General features: G+C 31.6%; 2 protein-coding genes across 4 annotated transcripts in view; both read right to left on the bottom strand.

The window, feature by feature from the left end:
• LOC124364129 (beta-glucuronidase-like) overlaps positions 1-5,812 on the bottom strand; it is a 36,773-nt gene extending 30,961 nt beyond the window's left edge. The window contains exon 1 of one of the 3 annotated variants that reach the window (XM_046819344.1): positions 5,749-5,812. The gene's annotated coding sequence lies outside the window, so the exon portion shown is untranslated. Of the gene's footprint in view, positions 1-3,491; positions 3,695-5,748 lie in introns of those variants that run through there. The other 2 variants (XM_046819342.1, XM_046819341.1) reach the window with 2 other exon arrangements.
• A 439-nt stretch (positions 5,813-6,251) lies between these two features.
• LOC124365150 lies at positions 6,252-16,530 on the bottom strand. Its single transcript, XM_046821104.1, has 7 exons — positions 16,380-16,530; positions 15,991-16,180; positions 12,599-12,732; positions 10,396-10,501; positions 9,151-9,239; positions 8,230-8,427; positions 6,252-6,667 (listed from the first exon to the last, which is right to left on the bottom strand). Exons 2-7 carry the CDS (start codon positions 16,178-16,180, stop codon positions 6,545-6,547), a joined length of 840 nt encoding a protein of 279 aa, XP_046677060.1. The 5' UTR covers positions 16,380-16,530; the 3' UTR covers positions 6,252-6,544.
• Positions 16,531-17,481: the final 951 nt, after the last annotated feature.

Genomic DNA, 17,481 nt, shown 5'->3' with positions numbered 1-17,481 from the left:
TAACTAAATTAGTTCGAACACCTGACGTAAGATGCCTGAGGAGATAAATCCTAATTAATAAGTTAGAAAAAAGATAATTGATATGAGAATCCCAATTCATGTTTCTGTCAACAGATACTCCCAGGAATTTCATAGTCCAAAAAGCTGATATACAGATTATGGTTGTCTATAGGTCTCCAAATTTAATAGAATGTTCTGAGTTTTCAATTTGTATAAGAGAAAGCCATTAGTTCTGAACAAATTTGAAGCTTCAGAAATTAAGTTTTGTGCAATGACGTGTAATTCATTTAACTGTTTGCTAATATAAATAATAGTTGTACATCTGCATACAAAATCTTTGTAGTTGAACTTGAGAAAGACAAAATCGTTTACATATATTAGAAATAGCAATGGGTCAAGTATGGAACTTTGTGGGACTCCAATTTTTAAATTGCTACCTGAAACCAATTTTCATCAATGCATACTTTTTATTTTCTGTTACTAAGGAAGAATTTGAGAAACAAGACTGGTTTATGGTCAAAGCCGTAGTATGATAACTTCATAATAAGTCGTTGTGATCCACACAATCAAAAGCCCGCTCAAGTCACAAAAAGCACAAAACCTTATCCTCAAAAGCTTGCGATATATCTCTCACCAACCAACAAGATATGTTTTGTGGCTCCATGACTGCTCGGGCTGTTACAAGATCAGGAATGTTACTGGATCCAATTTTTTTAAACATTTAAAAACCAAACTACCCAGTTACAGTGTTAAAAATAAAATTAGTTTGGGCAGCCCATGTGATCTTACACATTCTTGTGTACCTTCAAGAGATAGACTTTACCAAATGTGCACATATGTTATAATCTTGCTTTAAAAAAATGAATTTGCATGCATGATTTTTTGTATTAATTTTTGCAATATATCTTAAGAACCTTATCCTTTAACTAATAATTTTAGTATACCGTAGTACAAAACACGTACACAAAAACAACATAAGAGGTTAATTAAAATCTGAGATTAATAATATTAAGAATGGGCATAGAAATGAATGTTAATATGTGTTTAAAAAGTTGAAAATACAAAACTTTCAAAATTGGATATCATAAGACCTTTAATTGATTTTTTAATGTTAATTTAAATCTTTATAAGTATTTATTACGATGCATCCCCTCACACGTTATTATGTTATTTTACAAGGTTTTTCAAACAGCAAAATATGAGTGAAAAAATAATTTTTGATGTTTTTTTACGTAAAAGATATAGAAACGGTTTTTTAAATTGTGAAAATCCAACAACTAAAAAAAATTGATTTAGTAGGGGGTCCCCCAAGAAAGAGGAATACATTGGTATGAATTGTACACTGCATTTTATTGGAAAGGCACAGAACAAATTTTCAAAATTTGGCTGTAGTTCCATAAGAGGCCGGCAAAACAATTAATTGTAAATATTTATAAAAACTAAACTAATATTGACTGTATAGTATAAATATTATATTTTAACAAATATAAATGAAAAAAATACTTTATGCAAAATTGTATTTACAATTTGACAAGAGGAATGAAACAAAACTATGAATAACCAACTTCAACCCATCATTGAACACTAAAATGTGCTGTTTTCGGTATTACACATTTTTGCTGTAAAATATATATATATATATATATATATATATATATATATATATATATATATAAATAATATCATTACAAATACACAAACTAAACAGTGATTCATAACATTTGGTTTTGCCGTCATCTTTAATATAATTTATTTTGTAAACAAATTACATTCATACATAAAGGGAAAAGCAATACTAGATTTAATTTGATAATATAAATATTTTCAATTGATATTTCAGAGTACTATAACTATTTACAACTGATTATTTTGCCTGCCTTTTAGGGAACTGCTAACCAAAATTTAAATAAAAGAATTGCTTCATAGGAAATGAGTACACTCTTGGAGCCTGTGAGGGTCACCCTGATGGAGCTTCTAATAATATTGTTATTTTTAATACTAAACATAAAATAACGGGTAGACTTTAATAAGCAGCGTAAACTCGTTACGATTTGTTACAATAACTCGATATTAAATATTACAATTTATTTAATTAAAAATATGATCAACTTATTAATGTTTAATATAAACAATAAGAAGTAACTACGTTTAATGTTCAGAGAATTTTTAAGTGGCAATGAATTGATATTAATGGTTCTTGTGAGCAGTCAGTGAGTGTGCCTCTCTGCGTAGAATCTTTTCCACAATTTCACAAAAGCAGCTGCTCACTGTTATCTGGGCAAGCTGCAAGTATTGTAAAGTATCTCTGATACATATTATGTTGCTCTAGGTTATAGTTGGTTTTGTTATTTTTAATGCTATTGTTAAATTACTTTTGTTATTGTAATGTATTATTCTTGTTAATTTATTATAAGTCTTGTTGTGTATGATTATTATATAATATCGAAGTTGGACAATACACCAAATTATTCAATAATAACCATTCAATAACGAGTGTAGGCCACTTTTTAAAGTCTCCCCAAAATAAATCATAGCTTTGCTTATTTTAATTTTGTTAGGTTTTATCTAGAGTTGTTAATATTTAAATCTATTGTTTTGCTGTAATAACTCATGCATTGTGTAATACACAAAGATTCAAAATAACAGGTTTTCAGTAAAAAATTTAAGATTTATGTATTTGGGCCAATATCATAGTAGATTAAGTGACAAAAAAAAAACTACATTCCAATACACGGGTAGGGTACGATAAGCGGACCCGGTTATTTATATCGAAATTGGCAAACGATATTACTTAATCATTACCATCGATATAATCAATCGATACTGATTAATTATTTTGAACTATTAACTTAAATAATCTATATCAACAGCTGTAAACACTCTAAAATATTACACGTAGGATAATATTTCAATTTTACATAAGTAATTATTAAAATTGGCAGTCAATTTTAGAAAACTACACGACGTTGCTTTTTTGTGGCTTCAACATGTTGGACTCGTACCGTAAAACTCATTATGTGAAATTTGTGGGAAAGAAACAACTGTAACTGTGAGAGGAGTAAATATGGTCCTCTTCAGTTTTCCTAATTTTGGTTATAATAATTTGTTTGATCACTATAAATATTAAATTCATATTTTCATTTAAAACATATGATTGTTATTGAGGACTATGGGTACTTTTATATCGATTGATAGTCTAGGATTTGAGATGCGAATATTAGGTATCGATGACTATATTCTTCGATATAAAAAACCGGGTCTGCTTATCGTACCCTACCCCCAATACACCATACCCTCAAACCATTCTCAAAATATTGAATTCAAATAAATTTGATTACGGCATAATGCCAATTTTCTTAGACTTACAAAATAACAAAAATACTTTGAAAATTAATAAAGACAAATGTATGATACTATTAAGTCGAGGTATCAAGTTAGGACATAGCCTGTACACATTGATGGAAATGTATGATTTAAACGGATTACTGCACCTATCACTCTACGTAATTCTTCATACGTATTTCCAATTGGATATAAACAGTTATTTTTTAAAATTCATGGCGGATGTGAACAAACGATACTTTGTAATAACTTATCATCGGTTCGTATATGAGCTAACCTCAAACTGATAACATTCTCGTAGTTTTAAATTCAAACCAAAACAAAACCAACCAAACCCAAACTACAGCTTCAAGTTTGTCAGCTGTTTAGCAGACATAGTATAACAAATTAAAAGACATGGAGTAAAATATTTTAAATGTGACAATGTAACAGACACAAACTTTTCTATTTATTTTCCGATGCAATACGAAGTAAACTCGGGTTATCATAGTTAAATATATCGACAAAGACTAGCATTTTCACCAACAACTCCCAACCCCCAAGAATTGTTATGTGGAGGTAAAGGGGTAAGACGATCCATCGTCACATAACTACACAATAGTTAGCAAAGAATAAAAATATGAAATATGCCTGAAGGCCTGAAATATTTTAAACCATAATTTTATTATCCATAACAGCAGGTGTCCGTGCGTACCATTCCCAACATTGGAGTGGGGAATCCGCCTACTTTCGTTTTAGGACTCTGTAAAATCAGTTTAAGAGCTTTAAGAGCACTCCGGGAGAATTCTGTCCATTTGATAAACAAATATTTTAACATTAATTGAAATCTATCTGCTTTTAAATAAACAAAATATATGAATCTTTCACCAATGTGATTAATTTTTAGATATGTTCAAGTATTTAGGTGATTTTGTTACAGTGTATTAAAATAAGGTAGGAGTAGGCCAAACCACGTGTCACGCAACAGGCTTCGCTGAGATTGCGCACACAATTTCAAGTCTGTAGTTCATTTGATTCTTGGGATGTCCTGCGGAGAGACATACTGCAACAAATCGAACAGAAATTCTCACATCCCCAGCATCAAAAAGAGAAATGTGTCAGAAAACAGAGATAGTCCTTAAGTGCTAACCTGCCATAAGCTAATTAGTGACAGGCTTCAATGACGCTAAGTCAAAACCTAAAGATGAGGATGCACCACCCTAGCATTAATTCTTGTCTAAGTAAGAATAAAGCTTCAGGCAAAATTTAAAGTCTATAGGTAAGTTTCTGTTATGATTTAACTCTCGAAATATCTTGCGGATAGACAAACTAACAGACAGAGAGAAACAAAATCTTTCAACGCCTTTTCTAATTCTCAGCGAGGTGCCAAATCCTTACTTTTTGTTTTTTTTAATAGTCTCTAACTGGTTAAATTTTCACTTAAGTTATAGCCGTTCTGATATAAACCATATAACATGTACTTCCCAATCCTCAGCCTGACTGGGGGCTACAGAATATCCCTAAATCCCTTGTAGTTGTAATCCCCTTTGTAATAACTCGATAAATAAGTTGTAAATATGTAATGCATAAGACAGATTCATAATTTTGAAAGATTAAATGTAAATAAACCACTTGGACTAAGGAAACTAAAATCGATGCATTAAAACAAATCACTCGAGATACATTTTTTTAAGTGCAAAATGATTTGTCACTGTTGTTGTATACATATAATATTTTATGTTAAGAAAGTGACATAAAAGGCACAGGAAGCAACACAAAAGATTTCATGTGATAATAGAGAGACGTATTGCTCAAGTCACTGTTCGAGGAAGAAGTGTTAACAAAAATGCATTTAATGTGATGCAACAGCATAACAAATAAAATAAAACTCTCATTGACAGGCACAGGAAGCTATCTGTAAATACATTATACAGATAATTTCAAAATAAATATAACATCCTAAATGTAGGATTGTAGACAAAAAAATAGCAAAGAAATATAAACCTTAATGTAAATTAAGACTAATCTTTGTTTAGTTTTTATAGTTAATGGTATGTATTTCCACCTGCTTCAAAGAAAGCGTTTCACAAGTACTAAATGTAGTTTCTGAAATAGTTAATAACATATAATGTGTGTAAAGGTTTATATTATTGTTATGTTTTAATAAAGTTCAAATTAAATGTACTCGATTACCACTATAAAATATTAATGTGACATTTATTATACAAATATATGATTGGTGTAATGTTTTTGTGAATTGTATGTGTTTTGCAACACTATGTGGCATGAGGACCTCGTGTTGTGGTTAGCGGTTTGGCAATACAGTAAGTTCCTCAGTTTTTCACAAATAAAAACATACCACTAAATACATAAACTTTTTGTTTTACGTTACAATGGCTAATTTAAATAAAAAACTTTTTTATCCACCTGAGGAAGATATCAAAATGCAGAGCTTGAAACTTATTGGAACTGTTTCACTTTACAATAGCAAATGTCCGAAAAAGATCTGCTGCCATCACTAACACTCTAAACTAATTTTAAACTAAGAATAGTAAATTAGTATCTACAAATATGATTGGTTACAGTATGATAAGATAATTTTAACGTATGTTCAGAAATCGATTCTTCGCGCACCTGAAAATATGTACTTTAAAATACAGTACATTACGCTACTTCAACCTTATGGACCAAACGCTCCAGCACTACCTCTGTAACGTTGGATTTTTTGACAAGATATAGTATAAACAATTCTGCGTTTAGTATGAGTTGGTTCAACCGAATGTATATTTTTTGCTGAACTGTTTTAATAAATAAAATACAGGAACACATCAAACATATCAACATTTTCATATCAATATCAACCATAAATAATCATCAAATTGTTAATGAATTGTATGGATATTAACTTTCAATTGCCGATAACTAAGAAGTCGTTTAAAAATTGGAATATGTTTATTTAAACAAACATTACTAACATCACATCGTTTTATAATACACTTGTATTAAAGATAACGTAGGTAAAAATAAAAATGACACGTTGTATTACTTGATTATACGTATTTAAACTGTCTATCGAAGACATATTCAAGTTCCATTTACGAAAATATAAGCTATGAAAACTGTACAACCTTTTTACAATAAAAGAAACAGAGATATACAAAAATACCATATTAGAGGAGCATAAAGAGAAGAAAACTTAAAAAAAGCAATTTAAAATGAACATTTATGGACTATTTGGGGCAAGAATTTGTAGATGATCACGGAGAGTCTTTAAGTACTTCTTTGTTGTCTCGTCAAGAGAGGGAATGTCAAATGGAGCTCCTTCCTCTGGCATGATTGAAAATATCTGAAAAAGACAAAGATTAAAAGTTATATTTTGAATATCTATTTTTATATCAATCTATAGTTTGTACCGTAAATTAGTTAATTAAATTTCATACAATGTAAATTTCGCAACCTAATCAGCCAGTATAATATAATATTATTTTACATCCAATGTTCCGGAACTAAATTATTGGGCGGAGTAACTACCTAATTGGCACGCGTATGAATTTTTTCTTCTAACCCTTTGTAGCAGCCCAACTACGTAACCTCGCGCGCTTTGTCCGTAAGTAAAATTTATCTTTTCGTATTATTAAATTAGCCCTTTGATGCCAAACGTATAAAATGAATGTATCGTAAAGTAAAGACGTGAATAGTAAAGTAACTTACCCTTGAAGATCTTTTATTTGCTTGATGGAGATAGATAAAGGTTGTGGCGTCGTCCTTATGGCGACGAGCACGTTGTTATAAATAGTAATTTGTATCATTAAATGGCTAATACCGTCGCGAATTTGTTTTAGGCGAGTTTACGTAGCTGATGTATCTCACGTGTTGTTTGAATAGATGGCTACCACTTCCCAACTTCTACTCCTCTTCTAGAAATAACCGTTCTTAGACTACAGCTTCAATGACTCGTGCCAAGACGCCGACACCCGGGTTGTGAGTCTACCTATTGCGAAGGGAAGTGAAATATTATTGTTTTGTAAAGTAAAACGTCGTACGCATAATTCAATAGAACATTGGATATTTTAGGCCCACCTAGAAGATATACTTTTTAGTTATTATATTCTAATTGGCAGCAACGTGGCATTACATAACTTTTCCTTTACCATCTAAAAGTGGTGCTTTTAAGTTTTCGTAATTAAACTGAACTTATAAGTAAACTTTGTATTTCTAGTATTTATTACTACGACCTCAGAAGTCACCACCCCCATGTGTTATCGTCATACGGTACAAGTTGATTGTATGTTAGCACTAACAAATCTATACAGTGAGTATTAACTACTTTGTACCAGAATGTATGTTATGTTATAGTGGACTTCAGTCATGTTGAAGTGTGATGTGGGTTAAAATGACTACTTATGAAAATGATCAATCTTTTGCTGAGCGTTAACATGAAATCGGACTTAACCACAGAGTATGCTTTGGGTGTTTCACTGTTTCTGTGCAAACGGACTCTGAAAACTTGAATGAAAGTGTAAGTCACCGTCTATTTTGAATGTAAACATGGTAAAGGCAAAGAATGTCTTGTTTTACTAGGCAAGGTAAGGGATAAGAAGACAATTAACCTGGAGACCAACTAAGGTGACTTCCGAACCACAACGAATGGCATGGCAGACGGAATGCTTGCAAGGATAGAATCGCTCAGAGGTCAACCACTTCTGAATGTCACAGCGGTATGTGGTGAATGTCACTCACATTGTATAATATCTAATAAAGACAATATTTCTCCTAAATGAGTGAACATGACATCTGATTAGAAATGCATGATCTAAACATCACATCTGCTATGGAGTGAGTAATCAAAAAAATAAATTCTCAGATGACTCGTAAAATATAATCTTCAAGTATACTGATTTATCTTACTCTCCCATCCTGTAGCGGCACGTTGACTGTGGGAATATCCTCGCATGATGTGGCCCCTACCATTAGAGGACTACCACTCAATGAAATGGCCAGTTCTCCATGGAGAGGACGTCTCATCACAGTGATTGGAGTTTCACTGTAGATCTTGGGTGTTATGGTTGTTCCGAGTGGAAGGCGCCTGGCACTCAACAATGGCGTCTTTAGACAAAATATGGATTAAGTATTACCAAGCAGTGAATTTACACATTAAAAATGTAATTTTTAATTTAAAAGTATAATAATATTATCAAATGTTATTATATATTTAAAGTGCATATTATGTAAACGTTTAAGAATGCGTAAAAAGTAATACTCATCATCTCTTACTTTCCTTTACGAATTGTGACGAACTGTCAAGACGTCTAACCATAAATATATGAGTTCTCCAAAAAGAATACTTGGTTTTGTACTGATTTTTATTTATTTAAATTACGGATATTTATTGAGAATGTCAATATCTTGTCGACACGACCTTTGTAAAAGCAGTACCTACTGACATTTTCGAAAAGAAAACTATTTGAATTGGCATAATGACAATGGATTTAGAATAATATGTTATATTCGAAACGTAACGATAAGTAGGAGAGATTAGGTTGGCAGTAAGTATTGATCAGTTTTAATTTCTTTCACTGGTTTAGGCATAAAAATCATTTTTCCACTCACTGTATTTTGCATAAATTGAATTTTTCCATGAAATTAATAACACCATGTTCTTCTACTCAATTAATTTTTCTACGTGTTGCTTCTAAATAATTAGTACTGTCACTGTTCTGGAAGTAGTTCATGGAATAAGTTTTAATTATAAAAATGTGCATTTACAAGTTAATACGTAATCATAAGTTTAAACATGGTACTATTTAATATTCTAAGAGCCGTCAGCACCTTAAAGACTTCAACTTGAAGAGCTGGACCTGGGGCTGTAGCCAGTGGAAGTTTCTTTGTGGAGCTTCGAGTGTTGACCTTTCGAGGTGCTAAGGGCAAATGCACGTTTTGAGAAAATATTTTATTTCTTCTGAATACATTAGTGTTGATCCAATTAATGAAAGACATATTGACTAACTACCATACAATTTCATTCAGACCTTGTGATGAACTTTCGTCTGAACGTCATACGAACTATGAGGCAACATATTAAACGTTGCTCAGAGAAGTATACTTTGGTTCAAAAGTGAATATTCCCGGTCATTGTATTTTTATCGATTTTTGGTCTACAATGCTACTGTACTACAATATTAATTTTTTACTTCTGGTCTTAGGCATTTAAAAGGTTACAGTTGCGTTTGCCATGTTTACCAGAACAAGGTCAACTTTTCTAAAAAAAGTCACTACTTTCGGCCATTGTAATCTACTTCTGGTTAAAGCATTTCTGGTGCCGGTATTCTGATGAGAAGATAATATATGGTGTTAAAATTCATGATCTTTCTAGGACATCGGACAGCTGGTAAACATAATATAGTTCTTCTAGAGACAAACCTATTTTAGCTCCTATGGATGGTTGAAACTCATGAAACCCCTTTTTTATTCTGTTCAAAGCATGAGGCACTTGTGTCATCGTACTAGGTCATTGGGATTTGAAAAACTAAAATATAATTCTTTTAGGGTTGCAATCATATTATTAACCCCTATGGGTTAATGACGTTCATGAACAATAGTTTATTCGTCTTCAAGAGTATAAGACACGTACGTGTCAAACTTTAGCTTTCTAGGGGACAGCGGGAAGTTGGAAAACAAAATATAGTTCTGAAAAGGGCTGCAACCTTAATTCAGCATCTACTGTTGCTTGAAATTTACAAGAATGCTTTAGTTTTCTTTTTGTGGCATACGGGTGCCAAATCTCAACCTTCTGGGTATCGGGAAGTTGGAGAATTAATGATGAATGAGTGAGGGCTCTCCTCTTTATACATTGAGATTGCTATCAAGTATCTACTTATTCAGGAATTAGTTCTCGATAATATTTTGGAAATATACTAGATGGTAATATAGTGATATACTCCCTTATCGCGCCTTCTTTCACACAAAGTAGTGTTCTAGTCAAAATCACAATACGACTATAGGACAATTACTAAAATAATGGAAGTACGCTAATTTTATGGCATATTTTCTTAATCAAATCCTACTATAACTTACTTTTAAATTGTTTCAGTTGAATAGTTTCTGTAGATTTACTAGATGCTGATTGGCTGATATTTAAATCAAAATTTGAGGCCATTTCTTGTTGTTCTTCCAAGTTATCCTTTAAAACATATAATATATTATTAAGAGGCTATTACTAAAACGTATAATATTTTAGTAAACGTTACCTTAGGGAATGAATTATATGGTATCATGTATACAAACCCTGAAGGTATATTATTCAGATTGGCAATATGGAATTCACAAACGTTACAATTTTCAAATGCCTTATAATTTCCTATGCGGTCATATAATTATTTCTCATGGGCTGTTTTGGTAGGATTGTGGACTTAGTTGTGTCAGTGACGCACATAGAAAATTATTTTGGGGTTAGGGCTGACATACTTTGTGGTTTAGGAAGTATATAATATCCTCCAAAATTAGGGGCTTTAAACACCTCCTAAATGTATTCTACTCTTAAAAAGCTACTGGGTGCAATTGTAACGTTTTTTATTTAAAAATTGGAGGGAGTGTTTAAGCCCCTCTTATACACCCATGTGTTGTGTTAAGAGGGGAAAAACATTCATTATTGTTCATTACCTGTAGGCCAGAGAGCTATGAACTAGATGTTATATCATTGATTTTTAAACAAGTTGTCATAAAGAGATTGTTATTCAATTGACAACTATCCATTTATTAATGTTAAACCAGTTTATATTGTTTAGGCTAAGTGTAGTTAGAAAACTGGCTATTCAGTTATTACTACAAATAAATTCGTGATTTAATCTGAAATAAAAATAAATATCTAAGCATATTAAATTTCACCATGAAATCTTGTAGTTTTTCACCATAATGGCTATTAAGAAATTCATAAATAGTGTAGTATTCTAAAGCGATGGAGAAGTATTATTAATAAGGTTGTCGTCTTAGTAGTTTCAACATTTTCAGATTAGGTAGGAGTTTATTTACACTTATTCATTTTGCACCGTTGTAATTCAATTGTTAATCTGTAGAATAAAATGTGTGATGGTCAAACCATAGTATTAGTTCACGTCAATTTACATTTTACAATGAAGTAAGGATTTTGTGTATGTGGAGATAAATATTTCTGAATCATTCGCACGGTTCTCTTAAATGAGAGACCACCAAACAAATATTTTAAATTTATTTTTATTTGAGTAGATTAGTTTCTTGAGAATAGTTAGACGCATAATAAATGCATACCCAAGCACTAAAACACGATTTAAAATATTTCACGATTGCATGTTTTAAAATATTTGTGACTTCCACTGCTGCCCTTTCACACACTTACTATGGTGTACATGCAAAAAGACAAAGGACAATGGAACCGAATGCCAGTACAAACATAAGCTAACACCAAAGCCAATCATGGGTGCTATAACATCAATTTACAAAAAGATTTATCCAATAAAGTTTTGTTACGGAAGTGTTTGCATGGCAGAATACAAAATGCCAATTAATCTTTCAACAACGTCATGTGGACACGAATACCTAAAAATATATTTGTGGGAAGAGAAGTACTATAAATAGAAATATGGGATGCAGTAATGACAATGATGACAATGTCTCCAGACTGAAAGTATTTAAAAAATGTGTAAGTGAAACTGCCAAACGCGCTGAAGAAGCAATGATCGGACTCGAAAAATTCCATGTAAGGAACACAGAAATTGCTGTCCTACTTTTCACAATGGAAGGCAGGATAGAGAAAAGAAGAAAGTCAGTGCTCATAGAGAATGCAGACAAAGAAAACATAAACCTGGAAGCTTTAAAGATAATAGTAGATGTAACTTGATTTGTAAATACATTTTTGACGTTCTCGCACTTTTCTTGGTTTTTTTTCAAGAACTAGCAGTTGTAGGGGCATGAAAATTTTATACCATACTTAGGTAAGCTTCTAGTTGTTGTGAATCCTCTTTAGTAGTAATATTAATAATAATTACGAATTTATATAATTTTAGACTTATTAAAAAGAAATAAACAATATTTCATAATCTATGAACTAACTTTAGACTTGTGTTAGAGTATTGAAAGCGAGTCATTGTAAAGAAAATGCATCCATCTACAAGCTGTGAATTTTATAGGTTATATATTTAATACATTTTGAGAACTTAGTACAAACATAAAATTTATCATGCACGGAATTAGGAGGACGTCTTCCCTTCTGATTCTAAAACTTAATCTAATCGTATCAACTTGCCTTATGTATATCTCCGTGGACGTTTGATAGCTTGATAACATTTGGAAGCTGCTGAAGTAAATCGTATATCATGTTTTTCACTTCTTCACAAGCTTTTTTATAAGCAAGCTTGTGTTTGTTTATTTGAAGGCCATCTGAAACAACATTTTACGATAGTTATAAAAAGGTGTTATTACTATTGTTCTAACAACATTATAACTCCTCCATAACATGACACTCTATTCATATTAACTTAATTTTCTTTAACCATATGTTGTAATAAATGTCGATCTAAAAACTTGATATGTGTTAGATTAAGACCTGATTCGCCTGGATGTATTCCAAATTGACTGAGATATCGATGTAAAACCTTTTTACTTATTAATATACTTTTTGGATGATACAAAATCCTCCCTTTTTAAAGGGGAGTACGGGGGTTAACTTTAAATTTTTAAATTGAAACAATTATCATGTGATAGATAATTTTAACGGCCATTAAATAGGAACACAATGACATGAATAAAACATCTCTATGACGTTCCCAGCAAAAGTTATGAGCAAATAACCTCTTACATCTCTCTTACATTATACTGTATATTATTTGTAATTAATTATCGTAAACATCTCTAAGCGATTCTGAGGCAGTTGAACACCATGTGAAGTTAGATTTACTTGATATGTCTCCATTTTAAAATTTCACATATTCGTTATCTCAAGAATATTTAATTTTATAGTATGTATTAATTATAAAAAACAGTTTGTGACATATCACTGAAAGGGGGGTGATAAATTATAGTGGGGTGAAAAAGGCTGGTCTAGTAGACTGAAGAGGATGACTGTAGGAATGCGCGTGACTGCTTTAATATTAAATACTTGTAAAGCTGAGCATGAGGGATTACGGCTTCCCTTGCCGCTTTGACAGGAAGAGGTATAGAAGAGAGCTCGCACTCCTTCTTCTAAGGACACTACTGAGATAATGCCCGTTATCCCTCATCATGGGGGCTCGACAGAAGGCGGCCTCTGCCTCCAACCTCACTAGTGTGTAAAATATGACAGTGGTAAATAATATATCAGCCTACACAGTGTTTTCTTTTTCAAATGTTGTCATTTGAAATAATACTACCCAAAATACCTATTAAACACAATGGTATTGCTCTGTTTGCTATAGACGAGGCTTCGTGCAATATTTTGCAGCAAAGGTCGATATAATCTTATGACTGAAACATTGCCTTAAATAAATGGCCACACTTCCGCTTTTCTACATTCATATAATATCACTACATCAAATACTTCATCCGCAAAAAACGAAAAAACCGTCTCTATATGGGTTTGCAAATTCTTTATATTAAGATGCTCTATTCTTGAAAGATTTTTGGATCTATAAAACTGATCTTTTAATTAAAAAACGGTCTCGGAATAGGTATAATATTACTCATAAGAACAAATTAACAAATTTAACATTAATTCATAACTCCTATTTTCAATTTCAATGTAACCCCGCCGATATTAATTACTCGTATATCAACACTGAAAATAAATTTTGAGCAAGGGCTTTTTTAAACAAAATATTGAGGTAAAAAGTACAAAAACGAAACGTTTTTATCCTAGCGTACATCTGTATATTCTTTTTCAGTTTTCTTTTTCACAACTTGCTCAAAACTTCAATAGATTTTAAGACTGTAGCTGCCTTGACTGTTGAAAGTGAGAGCTTACTTTTGATTCTTAACCCTAGAACTGGCGGTCATTTCATCCTGTAGTGTCGGGCTGTTTTGGAGCTTCGCGCAAGGTTTTTTTTAAAAAAATTATTAAAAATATAAAATAAAAGCAATATAAATAAGAGTATATATTTTTGTGTTCAGAATTAAACGTAGAATTGCACTATATTGTAAAATTAACCATCAAAAATTTTCTAATAAACACTTTTTTTAATCAAATATAAAATTTACGAAAAATATTTCTTAAATTTGGGGGGGACCATACCTAGCAAATGAAGTTATAGTGAGAAATATTTATAAGTGAGATAGCCATTCTGTGTCAAATTTTATCTAGTTTCAGAAAAACATAAACATTATACACATTTATGAAAGCATCATAAAGCTATAGAACAAAAAGCAGCGATGCGTATAAATTCTGAAAATCGGGTGTACACGTAAGACTTTGGTAAAACAAGTTTTGCTAATACATTTATCTATGAATACATGTTATTTTGCATATTTTATTACTTAGAATAAAATAGAATATTATAATATATAGTAATATAGTAATGAAATAATTAATATAAATTATTTTTTGAAAAGTAAAAAAGTTAAATTTTGCCATTATTCAAAAATTTTGCGAAACATTTTCATTCAGCAAAATATAAAATAGTTTCTAAAGCTTGTACTATACCAAAATTTATAAATTTACGGTTTATAAGTAATAGGAAATATTATGTAGTTAGAAAACTATAAATATAACTAAAGATATTGAAAAAAATATAGAATAACCCAAACAGTTATTATATATAACCAAAGAAATTACAGGCAATATATATATATTATTGTGAAAACCATCTATTTACCAAAAATAAATAGTTACTTCAGAGCTAAAAGAGTGCTATAAATAACGTTTAGTAAGTGAAAACAATAACAAATTATGTGAAATGAATTTTAGCCAAGTCATTTTGCCATAGCCTACACAAAGCCGGTAATTTCTCAAACATATTTCAGTAAATAGAAATTGATTTATTCTAAAATATATATGTTTACACTACTACGACATCAAACAACACACTACACATTAAATACGACACTAAAACACGCGTAAAACTATTAAAAACTTACAAATATCCACAGCTCGGCACGAAAGTGATACAGAACGGCAGCGGCAATATGGCGGTCACAACAAACGGCGTCGCGTTTTCTTTTACGTTCAAAATAACAAGCTTGCTACGTCATAACCATAATACAAAGAGGAATAAAACTCATCTGTTCCTTAGCATTTTTCTTCCCGAATCCAATGGTGCATGAATTATATCGATACGTTACCGGAGTATATTATAAAAAGTAATTATACGAGGGAATGTTTGATCGACAAAATTTTGACGGTTAACACCAAAAAAGCGGCATTAACCGACATAATTATGTCGATTAACAGTTCTAGGGTTAATACGTAAATAGTCTGTTCTGACTGTAGTGCTTATGATGGTTGTCCCATTTAGATTACATATTTACTATAATATAAAAGTATTTATTACTTAATAAGGAGTGAATGTTTTTTATTTTGTAAATGGCAGCTATATTGCCTTAAAACACACAAGTATAATTCATTAATTTGTAGGGTACTTTTTAAATTGGATATACATTGATTTTGTTAATAGTTTGCTGGAAAGTAGTACTAAAACAATAAATTACTATTACCGTTGCACTACTCACAGTAAATACTGAATTCTTCATGGAAACATTGCATCGACTCGTACTCATTAGCTACAAGTTCCTGTGCTGACAAAGGCGGCGCTCCATGGCTATCGGAAAGCAAATTCCCTTTGGAAACAGATGCTCCACCTAAATTGTGTTTTTCATTCACTGAAGACTTCTTTCGTATTTGTTTCGTCCTAGGCATCATCTACAGCAACACTATTACTATACAAACAACCGATATATTATGTGAGCTATTGCTAGGTGCAGTTGATTAATAATCCACTGCTATTTGGCGTGGAAGTAAAAGTAATTGGTAATCATTATTATTAATATTGCCCCCATAATGACAAGATAAAAAGTTAACAACTAGGCGTTAAGTATTAACCTAGTTTTGTAATACATACCGTCTACGTTAACTAAGCCCTAATTGGTTTATAAACTGCTTTTGCATAACCATAAACATCGAAATTCTCAAAAATACTCAAAACACGAAAGCTTGTTTAATTTACAGTTTATGTGACTATGATAGTACAGTTATTTTTAATAGCACTGACAAATCAACACATGACTAATGATTTTGTTTTTTAAACGACGTAGATCAGTCTAGTTGCATACATAGAGTTATAGTTGTTACAGCAAATATGTTTGGAGTAGCAAAAAACTATAAATATGTACAACGAATACAACAAGGCAGGAGTACGCCAGAATACGCACGCGCATGTGTGTAACATGCAAAAGCATGGTTTAGCTGTAGTTTCATGAAAATCAAACATGTACTGCTAATTTTGTTTTGGAGAAATCCTACGTACAAGTGGACAGACAGGCAGATAGACAGAAAAGAGACAGATCAACTGACCAATGTAACGAGCTCTAAGAGTGATAGGCATCCTTGAAATTCAGTCAAATCCATGGAGAAGAATTCACCATCATCAAAGTTCACGATGTATATGTAAGAAATAAAGTTTAAACCATTTCATATTTATAGCTCAATCGTGTTGAGATATCCTGCGGATTGTTAGGCTTCACTGATGCTCAGCCAAATCTCGTGTGTAGACATAGAATAACTATCTACCTAACTTTTGACAATGTAGAAATGAAGCTTCATGAAAATTTGAAGCCTACAGCTTATTAGTGTCGAGGTGTCTTCCAGAGTGATAAGTCATTCTAACTCTAATCCAAATTATATTGGCGCACCGAACTGGATATTGCAAATATAGAAATAAAGCTTCAAGAAAAATTAAAGTCCATACCACATTTACTCTTCGAGATATCTTATGGTATACAGACTTACAGTTGGCCGGAAAAAAAACACATAGGAAGTTTTTTTAAAGCTACTTGAGTAACAGTAAAACGTTAAATATACAACTCAATCAGTTCTTGATATATAATTTAGAAAGTTAGGCCTCGCTTATACTAAGACAGAACCTACAGAGGGACTTGCTCTATCATCTAAACTGATGTTGCCTGTATAGAAATAAAGCTCCATACAATATTTAAAGTGTGTAC

Source organism: Homalodisca vitripennis, chromosome 6, assembly GCF_021130785.1.
Source record: "Homalodisca vitripennis isolate AUS2020 chromosome 6, UT_GWSS_2.1, whole genome shotgun sequence".
NCBI classification, from domain to species: domain Eukaryota; kingdom Metazoa; phylum Arthropoda; class Insecta; order Hemiptera; family Cicadellidae; genus Homalodisca; species Homalodisca vitripennis.
Note: the sequence above shows the minus strand (reverse complement) of the source record. Positions and strands in the feature narration are given on the sequence as shown.